At 39.2% G+C, this 22,586-nt stretch overlaps 1 protein-coding gene across 2 annotated transcripts; it reads left to right on the forward strand.

The window, feature by feature from the left end:
- The first annotated feature begins 4,808 nt into the window (after nt 1-4,808).
- LOC139967629 (pyridine nucleotide-disulfide oxidoreductase domain-containing protein 2-like) lies at nt 4,809-20,979 on the forward strand. 2 transcript variants are annotated; one of them, XM_071971598.1, is made up of 15 exons: nt 4,809-5,045; nt 6,723-6,877; nt 8,334-8,427; nt 8,760-8,833; nt 9,123-9,278; nt 10,169-10,322; nt 11,321-11,382; nt 12,129-12,226; nt 12,954-13,095; nt 14,278-14,485; nt 15,219-15,375; nt 16,283-16,437; nt 17,224-17,330; nt 18,619-18,739; nt 19,685-20,979. In XM_071971598.1, exons 1-15 carry the CDS (start codon nt 5,033-5,035, stop codon nt 19,753-19,755), a joined length of 1,767 nt encoding a protein of 588 aa, XP_071827699.1. In that variant the 5' UTR covers nt 4,809-5,032; the 3' UTR covers nt 19,756-20,979. The 2 variants fall into 2 exon arrangements, with proteins under 2 accessions (XP_071827699.1, XP_071827700.1); XM_071971599.1 differs by lacking the exon at nt 4,809-5,045 and adding an exon at nt 5,199-5,556.
- Nucleotides 20,980-22,586: the final 1,607 nt, after the last annotated feature.

Below are 22,586 nucleotides of genomic sequence, written 5' to 3' on the forward strand. Positions count from 1 at the left end.
TGTACTGAAGCATACATGAAAGCCACTTGGTCCCCAGTGTACTGAAGCATACATGGAAGCCACTTGGTCTCCAGTGTACTGAAGCATACATAAAAGCCACTTGGTCCTCAGTGTACTGAAGCATACATAAAAGCCACTTGGTCCTCAGTGTACTGAAGCATACATAGAAGCCACTTGGTCCCCAGTGTACTGAAGCATACATGAAAGCCACTTGGTCCCTAGTGTACTGAAGCATACATGGGGGCCACTTGGTCCCCAGTGTACTGAAGCATACATGGAAGCCACTTGGTCCCCAGTGTACTGAAGCATACATGGAAGCCACTTGGTCCCAAGTGTACTGAAGCATACATAAAAGCCACTTGGTCCCCAGTGTACTGAAGCATACATAAAAGCCACTTGGTCCCCAGTGTACTGAAGCATACATGGGGGCCACTTGGTCCCCAGTGTACTGAAGCATACATGGAAGCCACTTGGTCTCCAGTGTACTGAAGCATACATGGGGGCCACTTGGTCCCCAGTGTACTGAAGCATAAATAAAAGCCACTTGGTCCCCAGTGTACTGAAGCATACATAGAAGCCACTTGGTCCCCAGTGTACTGAAGCATACATGAAAGCCACTTGGTCCCCAGTGTACTGAAGCATATATGGAAGCCACTTGGTCCCCAGTGTACTGAAGCATACATGGGGGCCACTTGGTCCCCAGTGTACTGAAGCAAATACCTTGTGTAATTTGTGTAGCATGACTGGTGATATTTGTCTTCAATAGCCAGGATACCATGCAGTGTCATCTTTTCTTTAGCTGCTTGCTGAAGTTTTGCAGCTCCTATGGTAGAACACATCACTACATGTGTCAATCTACAGTGTCACTTTCTTATATCAGAAAATTGTAGGCTATGTACTAAATTTACTGTGGGCTAACGTCAAGGGCGGCGGAAGCACTTTTAATCTGGGGGGGCACCGACATCAAAGGGCACTTTGCAGAAATTCGATTGGACTGATGTAGCCTGATATTTAGTACCCTTTATAACTCTTACTGTATTATCTTATTTGCGTATACACATCACTCCATCAACGCCCCCCCCCCCCCCCCTCAAGGAAAATATGCATACTAGCACTGCAATATCCAATGTGCAAATTGGAAAACAAGGAACAAGTTTTCTATTGAGACAAATGAGGCGAAATCATGCTAGTTGCTAATGTAGGAAACTTCCGAATTAGAGTTTATTTCTTGTTTGACCCACATAAATTCATTAAAAGTCAGGGCGTAGCCATGATTTGCAAAGTTGTATGCACGACTAACTGAGCGGAGCGCCACCATCGGTTGGCGCGGAGCGTACAAGAAAAATTTTGGTTTTACAAACCCCTCAGATGGCCGGAAACGGCCCTTCCCGAGTGTTCATTCTGGTTCCCTGGCCTCTTGCTAACTTGAGACAACTCAATTTTTATGTAGAAAAAGGGCACATTTTTAACCCTGAGGAAAAGTGGGGGGGCACGTGCCCCCTGTGCCCCCCGGTTCCGCCGCCCTTGGCTAACGTGTGACTTAAAAGTCCTTTGCTTTTTTTTTTCTTTTTTTTTGAGTTAGTAGTCTCATCAAGTTTCATCAGATTTAGTAATGCAACTATGAATGAACGTGGAAAAAAATCAATTAAGATTTTACTTTATTAATAAAAGAAAAAAGGAAAAAACATAGAAAATGTTTGCTATGTGCTACGCTTAGTTAGTTTGCAGAGCCTATACGGCTCCCTAAAGGTTCGCCCCTCCCTTTGCAAATTCCTGGCTACGCGCCTGATGATTCGTACTAGATAGTTGTTGCACGAACAGCATGTTATGAAGCTAAGCTAGCATTCGTACGTGATACGCACTTTCTATAAATAATTATTACACTACTAACACACTGTGATAACGACATTTGTTTTTAGGACACTGCACATCTGGCTGTCTTACAAAATATGCAAGTTTATATTGTCCATCAGTAAAGTTTGTCAAATGTATTTAAGTCCAGACAATGGACAATAAACAAGAATCATCCTACTGGAAAAATTGTAAAAGAGCACCATTTTTGTGTTTCTGATATATTATGTAAAAGAACATGTAAAAATTCAAACAGGAAACAAAATCTGCTGATAATATGATATCATATGATAATGATGAAACTGGCAAAATATTGCACCAGATCGAATCTAAGGACCTTCAATTGTTGAAAAATCTCCCAAAGGGGAGGGGACACCCCATCCCCTTAGACCCCTCCACCATATCAATCGCAACAAAAGTGCTCCCCCCCCCCTTCAAATTCCTGGCTACGTCGCTGATTTGAGCCACATTTCTGGTTGACAGCAGAAAGTTGATACTGGAGTTCGCACTTCCAGCTGTAAAGCTGGGTGCTTATCACTCTTGTCAGTGTACACAAATTGCATGGCCCAGGCAAGACCACTATTTATTACGCTTGGATAACTTCAGAGATGGCTTCTTTTGCATTTCAAAACTTGTTTGTAGCCATTAATGATAAAAATTATTTAGCCCATAGGAGGCTGGCCTATGTCGTATGATTAGAGTTCGAAGTTGATCAACCATACAACCACTTACCTAACATCACAATATGCTATTCAATAGTATTATGTAAAAACATCGTAAAATTAGAAAAACATCGCAACTCTTGGCAACAAATAGATTGCTATATGATGTTTCTCACCGTTCAAGGAGTGCCATTTTACGACGAAATCAAAAGTTTCTCTACCATGTCCTATGACAGTGAACTTGCGAATTTGCTCTTCGGTTTGAGATGTTGCACATGTAGCATTTCAAGGCGTTTCCATCTCCCGTAGGAGCTGACTTGCTGGTAGTTGCATGCCAGTTCATAAGGGGTTACAGCTTTTCACGTTGCATTTAATGATAGTAAAATATATATCGATAACCGACAGTGAAACAGTTAGTTTCACCATGGAGGTAAAACTAGACATCAATGGTTTCCCACTAGCCCTTGCACTCTACAGCCTCGCGAAATGTTGACGGTAGTACAAACCAAACAAGCTAACAGAATTTTTTTTTTAAATTTTTGCCAATAATTTGAATGTATAATTGCGAGTCAAAGGTCAAGTTGTTGCCCTGTGAGAGCTAGATATGAGTCGAGACACATTTTCTCTCCATGATTTGACTGTTTTCATGTCCACCACCCCCCCCCCCACCCGATGTGCGGCACAGATAGGCTTGTGCAGGGCCGTCTGAAGAGATCACCGGGCCCTGGGCCCGGCAATGGAGCGGGGCCCTTGAATCAAGTGAGTTCGAAAAAAGTTGCGTGAACAATTGACATCCTTGACAATCGCTCAAGCATAGACATGCCTGCATTTACCACCCCTCCCTTTGTCGCGCATAAAGCATAAAACTTTAGCTGAATAACATACGTGATATATCTAAAAGCTGAAATACATTATAGAAGAGTAATCTTCCAGTTGCCCTCCATCCCTTCCCTAACAATACTAGACTCACCATTTGTAACACCCTTGTGTTGAGTCTTTCAACTGGGGAAACTAACGGAACTTGCGGCATTTCTTGATCGTAAACTGTTGTATGATTGGCTGAAAGTCAATATTTTTGAGGATGTCGCTTTCTATGCACATGAGAGAGAGCCTATTAAGTCTCCGTTGCCCCATTCTGTTCCGGAGATTATTCTTGATTAGTTTTAACCTTGAAAATGTACGTTTCCCAGTACAATTTGTAACAAAATAACTGGTGCTCGGACCGCGGACACGAGTTGTCTGGTGTTGTAAGTCTTCGGGCATTGTATATTCCAGGGTTGCCAACTCCGATTCGAATATTTAATGTCAAACTCTCAAGTGTTTCACCAACTCTCGTCAAAAGTTGTCAAGTATCGAATTCAATCAGGCATAATGGCCTATTCAATAAATTTTCCTCCCAGATTAAGACATGGGGTTACTACGATTGGAGCCCCGGACATCGCGGGGCCCTGAACCAGGGCCCAGTGGGCCCATGCGTTAAGAAGGCCCTGTATTGGATATTGTATTACAGTGTACCACGATATAGTATGATAATTATAAATATTGCAGTACAATAGTATTGTATACTAGCATGCTTATGAACCTGCTGTTCGAATATATGTCGACATAGGGGGTTACTACGATTGGGGCCCCTGACATCGCGGGGCCCTGAGCCAGGGCCCAGTGGGCTCATGCGTTAAGACGGCCCTGTATTGGATATTGTATTACAGTGTACCACGATATAGTATGATAATTATTGGTCCTGGGATGAATCCTGGGATGAATCCTGGGATGAATCCTGGGATGAATCCTGGGATGAATCCTGGGATGAATCCTGGGATGAATCCTGGGATGAATCCTGGGATGAATCCTGGGATGAATCCTGGGATGAATCCTGGGATGAATCCTGGGATGAATCCGGGATAGCTCGACCTGGGATAGCTCGACCTGGGATAGCTCGACCTGGGATAGCTCGACCTGGGATAGCTCGACCTGGGATAGCTCGACCTGGGATAGCTCGACCTGGGATAGCTCGACCTGGGATAGCTCGACCTGGGATAGCTCGACCTGGGATAGCTCGACCTGGGATAGCTCGACCTGGGATAGCTCGACCTGGGATAGCTCGACCTGGGATAGCTCGACCTGGGATAGCTCGACCTGGGATAGCTCGACCTGGGATAGCTCGACCTGGGATAGCTCGACCTGGGATAGCTCGACCTGGGATAGCTCGACCTGGGATAGCTCGACCTGGGATAGCTCGACCTGGGATAGCTCGACCTGGGATAGCTTCAGGTTGGTGCGCAAAGGACTTTGTAAACATTGGCGGATGGCAACACTGGGCCTTTTTGCCCCTCGAAAGAACGAAAAGCAAGCAAGTTGAACTTGAAGAGGCCTATACCTCCGGAGTAGGCTAGACTAGGTCGTCCATTGATGAGCTCGGCTAGTGCTAAAAACAGTGGGACGAAGTTAGTCTCAGCAAATTGCTCCCGCGGGATCCAGTAACTAATTCGATATAGCCTAGTTAGTATTTGCAGTAGGAAATGGCCTCGTTAGGTAAGAAACGGATGGCAACCATAAGTTTGGCCTAATTTAACTGAGGGTTAGGCCTAGGCCTAGATCTTTCCATAAACCTAGGCTAGTCAGGCTTTTGGCATGTGGTATAGTCAGTATTGCGAAGTTCGCCATACTGCGAAGTTCGGGCACCCTAAGAAATACACGATTTTCACCATGAAAACCTACAGGAAGAGCCAAATTTCACCAAAAAGTACGAAGCTACAGTTATTTTATCTCCAAAATGACCCGTGTGCAAGAAATTACTTACATATTTGTCAATAAAATGACGAAGATCTATGAAGTCTGTTATAATGACTGAAAGAGCAACAGCGCCACCAATTTTTACCAGCGCCACACTGTGGGTTGCGTGTCCGAACTTCGCAATACTCTAGCAAGAAATACCAGTTCCACAATCACGAAGAATCTTCTTGGAAAACAACGTGAAAACAGTTTGCAGGAAAGAAAGTTTGGTCGTGTATCGTACTATAACAAAATTCTCCCACCATATCAAGTATATTTTCAAATGATTTATTACCAGAAGATTTAGTTTTGGGGTGTTTTAAGTCTTAAGTGGCCGAACTTCGAAGTCACCATCCTACTTTACCTCATGGCAGTCATGCTTACTAACTGGGCCCAGTCCACTACTATAAGAGAACTGTTCTCTGGAGTGGGGGAAGTGGAGGGTAATCCAAATTATTGGCAAAAATTTGATGTTATTAGTAACTTAAACCAGCCCATTGACACCAAACTTAAATAAAGTATAGGCTTAGCTGGGCCAACAAGTATTGGTAAACTTAGGCAAAATTAGTAAAGGAGAAGTAAATCATGCATGCTGATGGCAAAACTACTTTGGGTCCTACAGATATGCCCAGCTGATGTGTGTGTGTGCTGAAGAATGTGGTGCAATTAATTAAGATAAAGATGTGGAAAAGTTGAAGTAGGCCTATACCTGGCAAAAGTAGATACAAATTTGCAACATTGTTTGTAGTGTCTAGTTATATGTCTCAGTATCCAGACGGTGGCTTCAAATGCGACATTGGATGACATTTTAATATTTGTTTACCATGCATGCCTGTTAAGTTGTAACTTACTGTATTATGATGCTTTTTGAGAAATCTGTTTTCTGGCAATAATTTAGTGTTTGCATCATTCTTACAAATGAAGTATCTTCCGTTTACGGTACAAAAGATTCTCTTCGGTAAGAAAAATGCTCAGAGCTTGCAAGGGCATAATATTTCACAACAAGAGTTCTGAGGTAGAGGTTCTAGGCAAATATATAGTTCTAAGTTAAAGCCTTAAGTATACAGTAGTATTGCGAAGGTATGGCAGGGAATAATTAATGTTCAAATTTTGTGTAGCAGGTTTGAAGGAACTGTTTTTTTGTCCCTTTAAAATACTGTATAGATACTACTGTATGTGGCATCTTAGGACTTGCAGACCAATTTGATCGTTTCGCAATGCAATATACAGGATAAATTATTACCTGCAGAGATTATCTATCTGTGTTCCTAAGTGGTCTCAAAAACAGGTCAAAATTGGTAACCTATTTATCTGTGACATAATGGACTTAAATTTCTTTTAGGAAAAGCCATATTAATTGGCAGTACGTATGTTAATAAAAAAGATTTTGAAAATGAATTGAATAATTCCCAGTCAATTTTTCCCTATCTTTTGCAGGAAACAAAATCAGAACAGTGAAATCCCTTGGTAAACCTTATTGGTATTTGAGATTACCCTGGCTACAACAATGCCGTCCGGCATCGGGTGGAGATCCTTTGACCAAAGACTACGATGTGATCATCGTAGGAGCTGGCCATAATGGCCTGGTTGCTGTAAGTTTCCTTAAATAATTACTATCACCAGCAAGCGTATCAGTCCTGCAGTTGTAGCGAGCATTTTCATCTGTCAAAGGGATGGAGTGGATGCCTAAATTTGCAAACACTCTTCTCCCCACAAGTAGGAAAAGACAAAAAATGAAAGAGAGATTGCAAGCAAGCATTTTAGTAACTGGTGCAGCATTTATTCTGCTTGAGGCAACATTTTAAACAACTGCGGAAAAACTGAGACGTGCTTATAAAAACCTTAGGGAAACTTAATTAGGCACTGATGTGAAATAATTGTCAATTTAATTTGTCTGTTCAAAGAACTGAAAAAGATGCCATCCTTAATTTGCATATGAGCACAATCAATTGAAGAAAACAAAAAGGGGGGGGGGGAGGACATTCACTACCTATTTTGAAACAATTTTAGAAAAGCTACAGAGCATACATACTGTTCAAATCAGGTGGGGGGGGGGGGTAAAAGTGTCCTGTTGTGTGAGTTTCAGACGTTAACAGTGTCACAGCGGTATGTGAACAAGAAATAAGGACACAAACAAAAAGTTGAATTAAACAGTGAAAATAAGCTCTTCATCTGGCTATAGATATCTACTACTGAATACAATGAATATGTCAGGAGGGAATCAAGCTTGAATTGAGCTGTGCAAAGCACGGCTCCTGCAGGTCGAACCACTCTGAATACAATCGGTTCAAGTTTCATCTTATATACTCCTTGACAATGGATTACAGAGGCTATGGGACAGGAAGTTACTCTGTCCACATATTTACCTTTCTCCTGAAGGGTCAGAGGTTTAAACTACTACGAAATGACCACACTATGACATCATTGGGAGTGCCATGATCATACTGAAGGTTACTTTATTGGTAGAGATCTGATATAAGGTGCAAAGGCAGGTGTAGTGTTTCTGTTGTAGAGATTTTCTGTGGAGGTCAAAGTGTCATGTACAGTGGGAGGATTTCCTGTCTGTGCTACTAGCTAAGGGATTGTAAAGGTGAACTTAGGGTAAGGGTGAAGGGAAGATAATGGTCAAATGCGTTCTGTTATTTAACAGTATCCCAAGTTTCATCCATTTGCAGTTAGTGGTATTGTTTCCAACCTGGTAGAGAACCAATATCATTTTTTGGTTGTTGAAATATGATATTCCTCTTTGGATAAAGTGATTTAAATATTCAAATGTAAAAACAAAGAGTTTGTTAGCTCAATTGCTACGATAACCTCATTCACTCTGCTGCTGCAAGATGAATTCACAAAGTACCGCCTAATCTTGAAAAAATTACATTTTTTACTTTTGCCATATTAAATGCTATATAGCTGGATGTGTGGTTTTGACCCTTTCAAGATGCAGAGCATGTCCAACGATTACGTGAAGTTAATCGACTTCAGCCACCACAGAATATCCTTTTGAGTGATGCAACATTGTTTCAATATACTGGTTTTTGCATTTTTCAGTCTGCTTATTTACAAATGGCCGGATTACAGACTCTCGTACTGGAGAGGAGACATATCATTGGTGGTGCAGCTGTCACAGAGGAAATCATTCCAGGTTAGTGCTTCAGAGTGAAATGATTCCAACACTTTGATGTGTACGTACAGATAGCTGGATATATAACAAAGTTCTGTCCTATATGGAAGGGGAGTGTTTGTGGATCAATATGTGTTTAAAGGTTGATTCCAGCGGCAGTAAATTTAACATGATAGCAGCGAAGACTAAGAAAACGTGCGCTTAAGCTTGATCATATTAATTCGATCCAGAGTTCTGCGAAGAGTACAGATTACTCGCGTAAGGAATTGAAGTGACAGCGCCCTCGGTGGATTACGTTGGAGAGTCACATTGAGAAGTAATGAAATCTGTCTCTTTGTTTCATTCTCATTCAGGGTACAAGTTTTCTAGATGTTCTTACGTTCTCAGCTTGCTTCGTCCTCATATCTACAAAGATCTTGAACTCAAGGTATGTATTGTCAACTGTGTGCACTGAATTTTATAATTTACATCTATAGACATGGATATAACCAAAACAATAATATATTTTCTCTTCTCAGATATTGAATTGGGCTCTGAGAGCAATTCAAGTAGCAATTTTAAATGTAAGTTGCCAGCAAATATTGTTGGGCTGCTCTCATAAGCCTTCAAGTACAGTAACTGGCATATGTTTAAAATTCCAATGAGAACTTGATTGTAGCTTGTACCTTTTATATTAAACTCTAGCATTACTTAGCAATTTTTTTTTTTTTCTACAGAAAAGGGGGCTGAAGGTTTACACCAGACCACATTTTGCCTTTACACCCCTTCTTGAGGAACCAGGTCAGAATGGTCGTCCAAGGTCTCTACTACTGGGAAAGGATCACGAAAGTACATATCAACAGATTGCTAAATTTTCTAAAAAAGATGCAGAGGTGAATATAAAGATGATAAAGAGTCATGCAATTTTTCATCTTCTCAAAACCATTTATTCAACTCCTTGCAAAGAGATCTTGCAAAAGTGATATTTTGTTCCTCCAGACAGGTTTAAATCACAAGAGGATAGTAAGGCGGTGTGCATGTGCAATAAGGCTACTAATGATCAAGTTTTGCCCTGGCAATTTTGTAGTTGCATTGGCCTCAGTCCACAAGACAACATTCGGCAATGTGCTGGCCGTTCAGTACTAAAACTGCAGTTGTATGAAACAGAACCAATAATTGGTAAAACAAACGAGCACTGTCTATAGAGAGAGAACAGTCATAATGTGTTCTCATCAATCATTCAGGATGATTACTTATCTACCCAGCTGATCGAAAAACTTGGTCTCAAACAACCGTCGAGTTAAGTCGGGTCTCGTTAAGTCAGTGTGTGGCCATGCTTTACACTTGAAAATTGAGTGATAAAGAAACATACCGAACATAAGCATTTAACCTAGTTGGCCAGAGTCCTAATACTTTTTGGTCTCTATACTAGCTGATAAGATTTATTTGGCTGTTTCATTTCATATGCATAAGCCAAGATTTGTTAAATGGTTTTGAAAGTTGCATTAATGTACTCCAGAAAATGTAAATGTACTCCTATTCTTCACTATAACAAACAATTAATGTGTTGCTTAATTATCTTGTTGGAAACTGTGTGTTAATTTTAAAATTTCTCTGTTGATTTACTTCTAGAAATTCCTCTCCCGTGATATGCATTCTGATTTATTAGACATCTTGTGACTTTGGGTGTTCTATCAACACTGGTTAAATTGTTAAGGTTTTGTTAATTTAATACTATCTTGTTGATTGTTTGCAAAGTTTTCATGATTAAATTTATTCACAGGCGTTTCCAGAGTACGAAAAATATATAGCCAAGCTCGGCGAGGCAATCGAACCATTACTTGACATGAGCCCAGTAGATATTCAAACCCTCACCGAGGGGACACTCCGAAAGAGGTTGAAGGCCTTACCAGCCCTGAAAACATTAACGCAAACAGGTTAAAACATGGAATGTGTACATCCTTTGTTAATAGTTTATGTCTTCAGCTTTCTTGAAGGATGACTTTAGGCACATCATTAATTTTTATATATCATAGATAACATTGGATTTCTATACCACTGCCAGTTTTAGAGAAATTACCGTATAAGCATCTGTGACTCGTCTATGAAATTTTATTGGACTCTCACATACTCTTTTCTTATGTACTGTATTATGATTTTGAAAGTGGTGGTATTTTCTCTTATGAATGTCCATGTTGGACATTCATAAATGGAAAATAGGAAATTCAATAAGGAAAAATTGGGAAATTTTGGTCATTAAATGACCCTTTAAACATCTGAGACTCGTCAATGAAATTTTATTGGACTCTCACATACTCTTTTCTTACGGATTATGATTTTGAAAGCCGTAGTATTTTCCCCTTATGAATATCAATGTTGGATCGCCCTTCAGTTATATATAGATAATGATAAGAGGTAGTTAAGTGTCCTGATAAAATATTTAACCGTGATTAATCAACAGCAGGAAAATGTCAGAGATATTATCAGTCAGTTTGTAAAGGCTTCAAAGATTAACTTGGACGGGATTAAAACCTTGTGTAATATCAAGTTAATTCTACCAATTGAGCCATTTACCTGTATATGTGATGCTCCCAATTATAAACAAATCAACATGTCCTTACTGGGTACCAATGCTGCTTAAAATGTAATATCATATTGCAAGACATTCATAATCATCTGTTTTGCTTATTTTCTGAAGACCCTTTGGAAGTTTTACTGCTAAACTAAAACCCTTCATCTCTTTTTATGTCAGCTCAAAGCATGTTCATAATATTTCACACCATGCAAGTTTCTCTCGAAGATCATGCAGTCCTTAAATGTTAAACTGTTAGTCAGCCTTTATGCGAATGTCAGTGTTTGTTTCAAATGTATTTGATTGATAAATGGAGGCCTTAACCATTGACAACTTACCATCATCTCCTTTTCACTATAAAAGGTCTGGCTCTTGGGAAAGATATTCCAACATTTTATGAAATACTAACTGCTCCAGCAAAGAAGGTAAGTTGGTCAAAAGTTGAATCCCATGATATAGCCTCAATTTGCAATAGCATTTTTAAATCAAAGTTTTATAATATGACGTATATTAAATTGTAATGCTCTGTTTACTGACAGAAAAAGAAGGTCTGGTGTGTCAGGCTTAATGATGATCGTTTCTTGGTTAGATCATGATGCTATCATTCAAATGGTTTTGTTTGCAATGCAGTGACTCTTGTCAATATATATATGTTACATATTACTCTCCCATTCATATATATAAGAATTGGGGCGGAAGTTGTTAACTTGTTAAAATCGCCATTGACTGTTTAGCTGAACTATTGTAAAGCTTCACGATCGTATACCACCGGAATTATTTGTACGAACATTTTTTGCTACATTCAGTGAATCTTGTGTAAAGTGAAGTTTGGTGGCATTCCATTGCATTCATGTCCATCTGGCTTCCATGTGTGTCCTTAGGGCCATTAATCCTGCATTGTCTAGCATTTGTATATTGTCAAGATAGTAAGTTAGGTACAATAGCAAGGAACTTTTCGTTTAGAGCAGGTTCCGAACCATTACCGCTCACATGGTGGGCAGTTTCAACGCTTCGTCAACCGAGACAATTAATGGAGGTCAACCTCTGTCACGATTTCTTCATATCTTTCCAAATTTGTCTTTGCTTCCCACTTTATTCTTTAATCGTATGTTATGGTACGTAGTAATATCGTCAGAGACGGCCAATGTATACTATTCTCAATTCTGAACAGATCCTCGATCGATGGTTCGAGTCCGAGCCACTCAAGGCTACTATCGCCACAGACTCTGTTATCGGAGCAATGTTGACACCGGATCAACCAGGCAGTGGGTATGTACCCTTACTTTTAAAGGGAAATGTTTGAAACTGACGGTCGATTAAATTGTCAGAGAATGTCAAAACAAAAATTTAAAAAGGCCTTTGATAGAATCTCTCTTGAAAACATCTAGTTGCTTTTGCATTATGCAATAGTACCAGTTTTTTTAATGGTACTGTTGGTGATTAATACAAGAGGAGTTGGGGGGGGGGATTTAGTTAGATTCACCCTATAAGGTAACATGGAAGAAGACAAAAATGGAGAGGTGATATCAGTGAAAATGGAGAGGTGATGAACCGTGGTCATTGCAAGTCTTCTCAATATATTCTCTGCCAAGTCATACAACATCAGCTAAATTTGACTTTGAAAGGATATTAGGGAATGCAAAGCAATTCTTTGCTGATGGAAATTACTCCACTGAGCAAACTGGTCAAAAGCTACAGTATCAAGCTGGATTATATATGGATGCATTGAATTTACCTCAACAGTAACCTTAATAGGGTGTAAAGGTAAAATGTGGGAAGCTGTGATGACGATCATAACTACGCCATGACAGGATTCCCTTTACCGAGTACTGTGCCCTGGGGGTTTCTGCATTTACATTAGCTGCAGTTTTACTGTCATCGGAGAAGTATTACTTTATGTCAGTTGCAACTGAGACTGGATGGGTTCAACTGTCGGGCAACCATAGTTTTTTTTTGTAAATATTACAGTTATATTTTGTATGTTTCTTTTTGTCAGTTATGTACTGCTACATCATGTGATGGGCCAGATTGATGGTGAGAAGGGTGCATGGGGTTTTGCGGAGGGTGGAATGGGTTCCGTATCAAGGTGCATCAGTGAAGCTGCCCTAGAGCATGGAGCTACCATCTTGACTAATAAGGTAAAAGTACTTTCATTTTCTATGTACAGCTTAGCTTGAAAGTGAAGAATACATTCCACATTTGGCACATGTGACAGACCTGCTTACGATGAGCAACTTGCCTCACACAGCTAAGAATAATTCCATTCCCTTAAGGACCTATCATAGAGGCCACTATACATAATCACAGAGTCACTATTGCTTGTTTTGTTAGGTTTGTGAAAAAGAGAAAACATTGAATCACTTTTTTTTAGTGTCACTTTGTTCATTTTCTTTGGTAGAAATGTAATTTGCAAATGTTGCAGATATAGCCATTGGTTTCAGAAGTAATACTGCTGCTCGGTATCACCATTTAAATGTGGAAAGATGAAAAATGAAAAACTTAGATATTTTACCTAGTTTTAGTGATGTTGTTCGTCATGAATATCTCAGTCTTGTAGGACAAAGAAAGTAGTTGGGTATGCTTAACTCAAATAACAAATAATATTCTGTAAATTTTTCTTCTCCATTTCTCTTGCATCCTTTGAACAGCTAGTATCTGCTAGGCCCTGTAAATATCAATAAACTATTCAATGACATTGCATTTTAAGGCTTAAGTCGAAAGAGAGTTTCATTTAGGAGCACCGGAAATATTGTTTTCTATATGATGTCTTTTTTACTTTGTTAAACCTCCCTAGTAAAGCAATGCTCATCTTTCCAAAACCATGTCTCCTCTCCTGTGTATTACTTAGTCAACTCTCACATGAGACATTCTAAACTGTTGGAGGAATGGGGGAGAAGAGGGGGTGGGGGGAGGGGCTGATGAATAGGAGAAAATGCCATAGGTGGTAGTCATTTTGGCATAAACAAAAAGATGAATTGCTATATTGTGCACTGACACTGGGAAGACTCTGGAGTAGTGTGGGTCTCAGGGATATAATTTAGGTCTTTATTTCTCAACTTGGAAGGGGGATGGTGTGTGGGTGAGGTTTGCTCTTCTCATTAATTGTATTTTTTTTTAAATTATCTATTCTCTAAGTTCTTTGGTTTCAAGTCATCTCGTGTGAAAAACAAATTGACTGCATTGTCTGTCATTATTTCGCCCTCCCCCCCACATATTTTTTCTGCAAGCAAACAAACTGTTTCCAACAACCTCCCTCTGTCCAAAAATCTGAAATGGCCATATTACCTCTCTCAGTTTTATTTGTCTGTTTCTTGTTACAGACTGTCAGCTCTCTCCTCTCTGATTCTGACAAGAAAGTCTGTGGAGTCGTTCTTGAGGATGGCACCGAAATCAGAAGCAAAGCTGTCCTGTCCAATGCTACCCCTAAGGTGACCTTCGTGGACCTCTTACCCACTGGTCTAATCCCTGCAGAGCTGGTTCAGGATTTGAAGGGATTTGACTCTACATCCCCTGTAACAAAGATTAATGGTAAGCTTGAAGAAAGGTTTCAAGTTTGAAACAAAAGTTGAAAATATAGTCAGAGCAGTCCTGTAGTATTGACAGGTATAAAAGAAATTGCTGACTGGCATCTGGCTTATGGATTCCTTACAATGGTGATGGCATATATGTATTCGTGGGTACGTGTTGTGATAATCACCATGCAGAGCCTACACGAACTTCATACTCGTTTATGCAGATTTCACTAATTATCAAATTCTTGGTTGCTTGAGGTCAAAGGCCATTTGTGATCGTTAGTGGCCAAATTAGGGAAACTTTGTGAAATTTTTATTAATGATGATCCTTTATTTGTATGTTGATACCTCTTGGTGGAGATCAGCAAATTGTCAAATTTTGAAAACCTGGCTAAATATACTAAATAGATGTATGGTTGGTGAATCACATACTTGGTATGTGAATGTCACTGAAAGAATCAAACCCAGCGTGGGTATTGATCAACTAATATCAAAGTATGAACTCTCTATCAGTTATTATATCATGCATCACACTTACGGGACAACTTTAAGGTGTTGCTAAACAAATTCAAATTGCACAACCCAACCAGTATTTTAGAGAAGATCTAAAAAGTCGACTTCCACTAGAATTGAAATTTATCTATGCTAACTTCACAGGTCAATAATTGCATGACCAATGAGCAAGTAAATATATATTGGCCTGGTTGTACATTTTATGGTCAAATAATTGCTCCTTTCCTTCTTAAAAGTTGCTGTGAATAAGCTGCCGAACTTTACAGCTCTGCCGAACGTCAGTGAAAATGTGCCCGGCCCTCACCACTCCTGTACGATTCATCTGAACTGTGAGTCCATGAACATGATTAACGAGGCTTACTCCAGTGCAATGGCCGGGGAACTCCCGAAGAGGTGAGTGAACACAAATAAAAAACTTTATAATAGGATGAGAAAATTAACCATCCTCTGCCACATATGCAAAAGACTTGTTTTGAATGGGGGGGATCTCCCTCACACAGCGAAGGAAAAATCTTGTTCTGTTGTGGTATCGTCATGGTATCCACTAGTGACTGAATACGACATTTAATTAAATACTTAAGTATTGAATCTTGGATTAACACTACATAATACCATTTCGGTACTTAGTTTCCTCAGTGGCAGCTCTTTAATGGACATAATGACAGCTGCCCTTTGATATGCAATTTAACCTTTGATATCTCACAAGTTAATTCCCCCCCCCGCAACCTCCTCCCCACCCCCAACACTCCCTTCTAATAAAACACAAAAGAAGACAGTGAATGGATCACCTTTGGTATCTCTCCTTAGCAAGGTGAAGAGATTGATTTATATTTAAATAAATTTTCGGAAAGGAAAAATATTTTACAGTGAAGGATATCAAGATACAATCCACTTCTGAAGATCCAAAAAGACCTCATTAAACCTGCTTCTCAGAAGGTGACACTTCTAATTTGTGGGGATGCGGTCATTAAGACCTATTTCCAACAATCTGTTTGCTGTTTGTGATTATTGATAAATGTAGGTCCATTTATCATGTTTGTAGTGCCTGCACTTATAATACAGTGGCTATGCACAAAATAATGGCACAATTATAGTTGGTACACTGCTATAACTAGTTAAACTATTATATCCAAGGAGTGTGTCATATTGCTATTGTTATAGATGCATGATGTAATATATACTTTCTCATTTATGTGGTTTTTTAATGCTAATATTCATAACCAGCACACCGAGAAACAATCGAATTGAGTCAAAGAATTGATGAATACTTCTTCTCTTCATTTTATCACCGTTTTTTCAGACCGATGATCGAACTTTGTATTCCTTCAACCGTTGACCCCACCCTGGCTCCAGAAGGTCACCATGTGCTGTCATTCTTCACCCAGTATACACCCTACCATCTCAGTAATGGTAGAGAATGGGATGAGGAGACCAAGAAAGCTTATGCTGACATAGGTACGAGGGAGTGGTTTTATTCTTTGCCTGGTCCTCTACCGTTTGTCATATCGAGTGCTCATAATTGCTTAACAGGATATTCTGTTGGCAGATGATGGGAAGCTCACCGCACTGATAACCTCGTCTCCATAACTTTACCTTAACTTGAGATATAGTTGAATGATTGTAACCTTATTTGACTAGCTAAACCATCAACCATCCCAGAGTATCACATCAGGTGGTCCTGTGACGTCATCATGTCACATGTTCTTCTTAAGCTCTACTCTCCTTTTACAATCTTCTTGTTGATTTTTTCTCCTTCTCAAAATGCGATACATTTGGAACGTTTACTTGGCTGTCGATTTGGTTTAAAGGTTGTTTTTCTGGGAGCGGTCATTTTGTAAACCTGTGATGTCACATTGCCATTAGGGTCTGAAAGCTGTTACTTTCTCATTGTTTACCTTTTCATATTTTCAAGGTAGAATGTTAACAGTGTTAACGTTTACTATTTTTAGATTCTGCGTTTGCATATAAAAACTTGAAACACTTGTAGCTTGATGATGTCATATTTAGACTTGATCAAGTCTTCAGCCTTGTCTGTGAAGATGTGATAAAACCTGTGATATCTCCCAAATGGAATAATGTTTGTCTTTACAGAGCCTGTTTGGGCAAGTTGTTCATGACAGCTATTTCTATCACATAAGACTAATTATGATATTTGGGTCTGTGTCTCCTCCGTTAACTTATAATACCATACATGGTGTTAATGTAAAGTTAATCTGGTTTATTTTCCTTCCTGTATTCTAGTATTTGATGCGGTCGAGCAGTATGCTCCAGGATTTAAGGACAGTATTGTGGGTGCTGATATTCTACCGCCACCAGAACTAGAGAGAATATTTGGTTTAACAGGAGGAGTAAGTTCTTTATCGTTTTTGTAATCGTTCAATTCATTAATAGAAATATTTGGCATAAGATATGTTACTTAATTTCATTTGGACATGCTCATTGTAAAGTCTTGCTGAGTGGTAGCCTTAAAGGAGTTTTTTGTCCCTGGAGGGAGGGAGGGAGTGGGAGGGAGGGAGGGGAAGGGAGGGAGGGGGATGGAGGGAGAGGGAGGGAGGGTGGAGGCAAGGGGCAGGAAGCAGGTTGTTGGTAATTCGTCAAAGTGCTCTCCCGCTCGGATTTTAAGTCCAGCAGTCTTTCTTTGATTTCAAAGTCAGTGAGTTTCATGAAGACAATACTACCACGAGTGGGCAGGGTGCACATTTCCGACAGTCCACAAGTTACCAATCCTAACTTATTAATGCCGCCTTCAGCAGAGCACTTCACATTATGCAACCAAACATGAAATAGATATGCTACAGGGTAGTTTGCATATGTTAGGGGGTTGCCTTTACTTGTGGTAGGAAATTAAAAAAAATTAATAAGACATCAATATCAGCTGCTCGTTGTTTGAATGTTTTGTTTGTCTTTTTGCTCATCTAATCTTTGACCTCATTATGAACTCATTACCTAAATTTGTGTATGTTTACGTGTATATGTTTATGTGTATGTTTATTAAGGCATTTCTCTCTATGCTAAGTGTGGAATGTTTACTAATTAGTGAAACATCATCTCCATTGAGGCATTTCTCTGTATGCTAAGTGTGTAATGTTTACTATTAGTGAAACATCATCTCCATTGAGGCATTTCTCTGTATGCTAAGTGTGGAATGTTTACTATTAGTGAAACATCATTTCCATTGAGGCATTTCTCTCTATGCTAAGTGTGTAATGTTTACTATTAGTGAAACATCATCTCCATTGAGGCATTTCTCTGTATGCTAAGTGTGGAATGTTTACTATTAGTGAAACATCATCTCCATTGAGGCATTTCTCTGTATGCTAAGTGTGTAATGTTTACTATTAGTGAAACATCATCTCCATTGAGGCATTTCTCTCTGTGCTAAGTGTGTAATGTTTACTATTAGTGAAACATCATCTCCATTGAGGCATTTCTCTGTATGCTAAGTGTGTAATGTTTACTATTAGTGAAACATCATCTCCACTGAGGCATTTCTCTGTATGCTAAGTGTGTGATGTTTACTATTAGTGAAACATCATCTCCATTGAGGCATTTCTCTGTATGCTAAGTGTGGAATGTTTACTTTTAGTGAAACTAAGTGTGTTAGAATGTTGAATGTAATCCCAATTGTTATCACAGAATATCTTCCACGGGGCATTGTCACTGGATCAGCTGTACCTAGCCAGACCATACACGTGGTGTTCCAGTTACCGCACCCCAGTCAAAGGGCTTTACCTCTGTGGCAGTGGAGCCCATCCAGGTAAGGGTTGTTATTGGTTTTATGATAACATGATCTTAAAATGAGGTATTGAGTAGAAACTCGTGGAGGGCGGGTGGACAATGGAAAGGCAATGGACTTGCAATCAAAGGATTGCAAGTTCCATTCCCCGGTCAGGAAAAGGCAGTTAACCTTCATTGCCTCTCTTCACCAAGGTGTGTAAATGGGGACTTGCAAAATCACTTTTATCTTGTTGTTTGTGCCGGTTTGTGGCTGGAAGTCGGCCAGTGAACACATAAATATGGGATAAAGATGATAAATGTATTCCTATTTCCATAATAAAATTGAGAGCAATTTAAGAGTGGAATATGGGACACCAAAGTGACATAATGTTCCCCCCTTTGGTTGTGAGGTGACTCTTGATGCCTCTGGGGAGTATGTCCTCCATCTTGATATCATGGCAGTGCAAGGTGTTTTAAGTATGGCTGTTACTTAAGATAAAAAGCAATGTACTGAAAATATAAATAAACGAAATAATACATGATCAAAAGAGGGTTATTATTCACTGTTGTCAGGATATTTCAAACTATTCAAGTATTGCATACACACTCTTAAAGGTAGTCAGTATAGGCCCCAAATTATAGCACGCTATGATTGTTTTCAAAAAGGACTTTCCTTGAGGTCTTTACTCACCAAATCGTTCTCAGACAATTTTAAGGAACGCACAAGATGACTTAATGTCCCACTGATGAAAATTTCCTACAAAGGTTGTAATAAACCAGTCTAAGAATTTTGACCAAAGGTGACCATATTTGAGTATCTAGCATATTTTGGGCCAATACAGCATAACTTTAGGGACATATAATAGACATTAGACAACAAAGATGTCATATGTTATTGATCAAATTATACTTGCAATTACCTGGATGGAAAGAATATTGTTGTTTGCTAGTGTTTTGATAGCTTCTCTTTCCCTCTCGTTGACAGGTGGTGGTGTGATGGGAGCACCCGGGTATAATTCTGCCCAGATCGTCAAGACGGATTTTGCAGCTATGTGAATGCAGAGATTTCTATGTATGTTTTCAATTTGCTTTAAAGGCTCAACACTCATTTTATTTTTGATAATGTGACGTACGTAGCAAGTCACAAACAAGTTTTTGGGGAAAAGGCTAAATGTTTACATGGTTTATAGTAATCATACACAGCTTCTGTTTCTATTGTCTGCAAGTTTGGCAGCATTAAGATGTTAGAGCATTTGGTTGTTTTCAAATACACAACAGCATTCACTTTTTGATTTAGGAATAAGGCATAGGGTGTGTGAGTTCTCTATCAGTACTTTGAGCATTATTATTAACTAGTAATTAATAAGTATTCATTTCTCGCAGTGGGTTAACACATTCACTTTTCAACGGTGGCTTATTTGTACGGATCAGGCATTGTGTGGCGTGTGTAATATTAAACGCAGCTGGTCTTGCATTCAGTAATTACACATATTCCCTTTATACTTAAATAACATGTTTCATTTCCTGCAGTATAACATTCCTTTGCACAGAACTATAATGACAATTTGCTTTCATTACTGTGAGATCGGATTTGTGAAGACTGTTTACTTTTCGAGACAAGCATGAAACCTTTGTAATACTAAGTAGATGTACCTAGCCATACACCATGGTTTGGAGTGAAGTAGCCTTTCATTATTACATCCAAAGTAGACATTTTAACACAAAATATAAAAACTTGATATTTCACTTGTGTAAATAGCATTGCATTATTAAAATGAGTTAATCTGCCCAAGGAGGTATATTAACTTGGCTTGTGCTTTCTTTCATGGTTGATGAGAGAATGGTTGGGTAGAGTGCAGTGGCAACAGTAGGCCGGTGCTCCAGGGAGGCCTGGTGTCATGGACCAAAAAATAAGACAAGTTTTAATATTAGAAGATTGTTTTCATCTTTTTATATCTTAAATAACGCCAGGCCCACTTACTTTTACACGTCTTAAATACTGTTATGTACAGTTTTTTTGAAGTTCTCTCCCGATACCCACCAAATTGGGAATTCAGACAAAACCCTTTCCACAACAGAGGCCTGGTCACACTACAGAGATATTTTATCGGAATACGGTCTGATTTTTCCGATTTTAGGCCGAAGAGTGAGGTTTGTGGTGGTGAATGTAATGAATGTAATGGAATATTCGAATACCTACTCCAAACCTGAGGGGTTCTGGAACGGACTACATTCTGAAGTGACGTCACATCGAAAATACGAAAAACGATAAAAATCGGAAGAGAAATCGGGTAGCTATCCGATAAAAGAAAACGGAGTCAATATCAAAAGTTAGGAGAGAGCTATTCCACATCGGAATGGCTCAACAGATAGCAAATCAGGTCCTTTATCACTGTGGCTAGAAGACCCGAACGAAAAACAGGCTGTTTTGATTCCTCCTGGAAAATCGGATAGTATTCCGATAAAAAATCGGTATAGTGTGACCGGGCCTTAAGAGTGCTATATTTGGTAGTGTAAAGGTGCCAAATTTACATAAAAAAACAGTCTCAATCAAGCCCAAACCATAATTGGGATTGGGAAAATTTGGACTCTTCTTTGGGGACCCATTTCAATTGCTGCACCTGGGCCAGGTTGCCCCTTACTACACCACTGGGTGTATGGGAGGATTGGGAGAACCGTTTCTGCATGTTATCATGAGCCAGTATTACTCCATTATGAGAGTAAGGTGTAAGTTGGGTAAGCGCGGTTACTGCCCAGAACTTAGTTAAGCAAGGTAAGAGGTTTCTTCAAGTTTAAAGATGTGCTAATTTGTGCTTGCAAAGAGGTTAATTAACATAATTATGTATTGTATCCAAATCTTCATTCCTAGTCGTTGTTCTTCCATGAATATTTATGCAAAGCTCAAAGAGCATTTTACTTTTGATATAATTTCGATTGAATAATCCTTCATAATCATGTCAATTTTAAGGCATTGAAAACTCGCCCCAAACCGTGTGCCATGCTCTGAAAAAGTTAATTTTCCATTTCTTGCAACTGAAGTTTTCTTCTTGTCGCTACAAAATGCAGACAGTAATGAAACGTGATACCTTGTTATTTTTTATCTAGACCTGAGATGTCCACCGCTGCTATGTACACTGTATTGTGGGTATTGACTGTAGCTGTATGTATTGACTGTACACTAGTGTCTAATTACTGACGGTAGCAAACTGTGTGTGTATTTTCTGGGGTCGATGTTGGTGTCTAACACTTCTGTTACACCTCATTCGAAACTAGGTCAGATTACCGGCATGAGACGTTTCTTTGTGAGACGAGTCTTCACACCCTTTAATGTATTCTTTACTTGTATTTGTTTTTCTTCTTGTGTAATTGAACACTCCTCAATGTGTGGAAGTAATTTGGAGATCCGCAGGCTAAAATTAGGGGCCAATAATGATGACATTTAAAGATATGCTGTATTGGCCCCAAATATGCTAGATATTCAAATATGGTCACTTTTGGTAAAAATTCTTAGATTGTTTTTATTACAACCTTCGAGTAAATTTTCCTCACTGGGACATTCAGTCATCTTGTGTGTTCCTTAAAAAATGTCTGAGAACAATTTGGAGGGTAAAGACCTCTAGGAAAGTACTTTTTGAAAACTTCTAGCAATTAAAGCGTGTATAATTTGGGGCCTATACTGACTACCTTTTTAATTGTGTTATGCTTTTTTAATGTGATGAAATCCTGTTCAATACAGGGTTATAACTGATGACTGGACAGATAAAGTTATATTTATACAGCTTATGAAATTGTTTAAATTTCAATCCAGGATGGTTTTTAGCAATTCTGAAATCTTTTTTTAGGCTGGGTTGTTTTCAAATATGACCCAACAGATACCATCACAATAT

The sequence above is a fragment of the Apostichopus japonicus genome, chromosome 5 (genome assembly GCF_037975245.1).
Source record: "Apostichopus japonicus isolate 1M-3 chromosome 5, ASM3797524v1, whole genome shotgun sequence".
In the NCBI taxonomy this organism is placed as follows: domain Eukaryota; kingdom Metazoa; phylum Echinodermata; class Holothuroidea; order Aspidochirotida; family Stichopodidae; genus Apostichopus; species Apostichopus japonicus.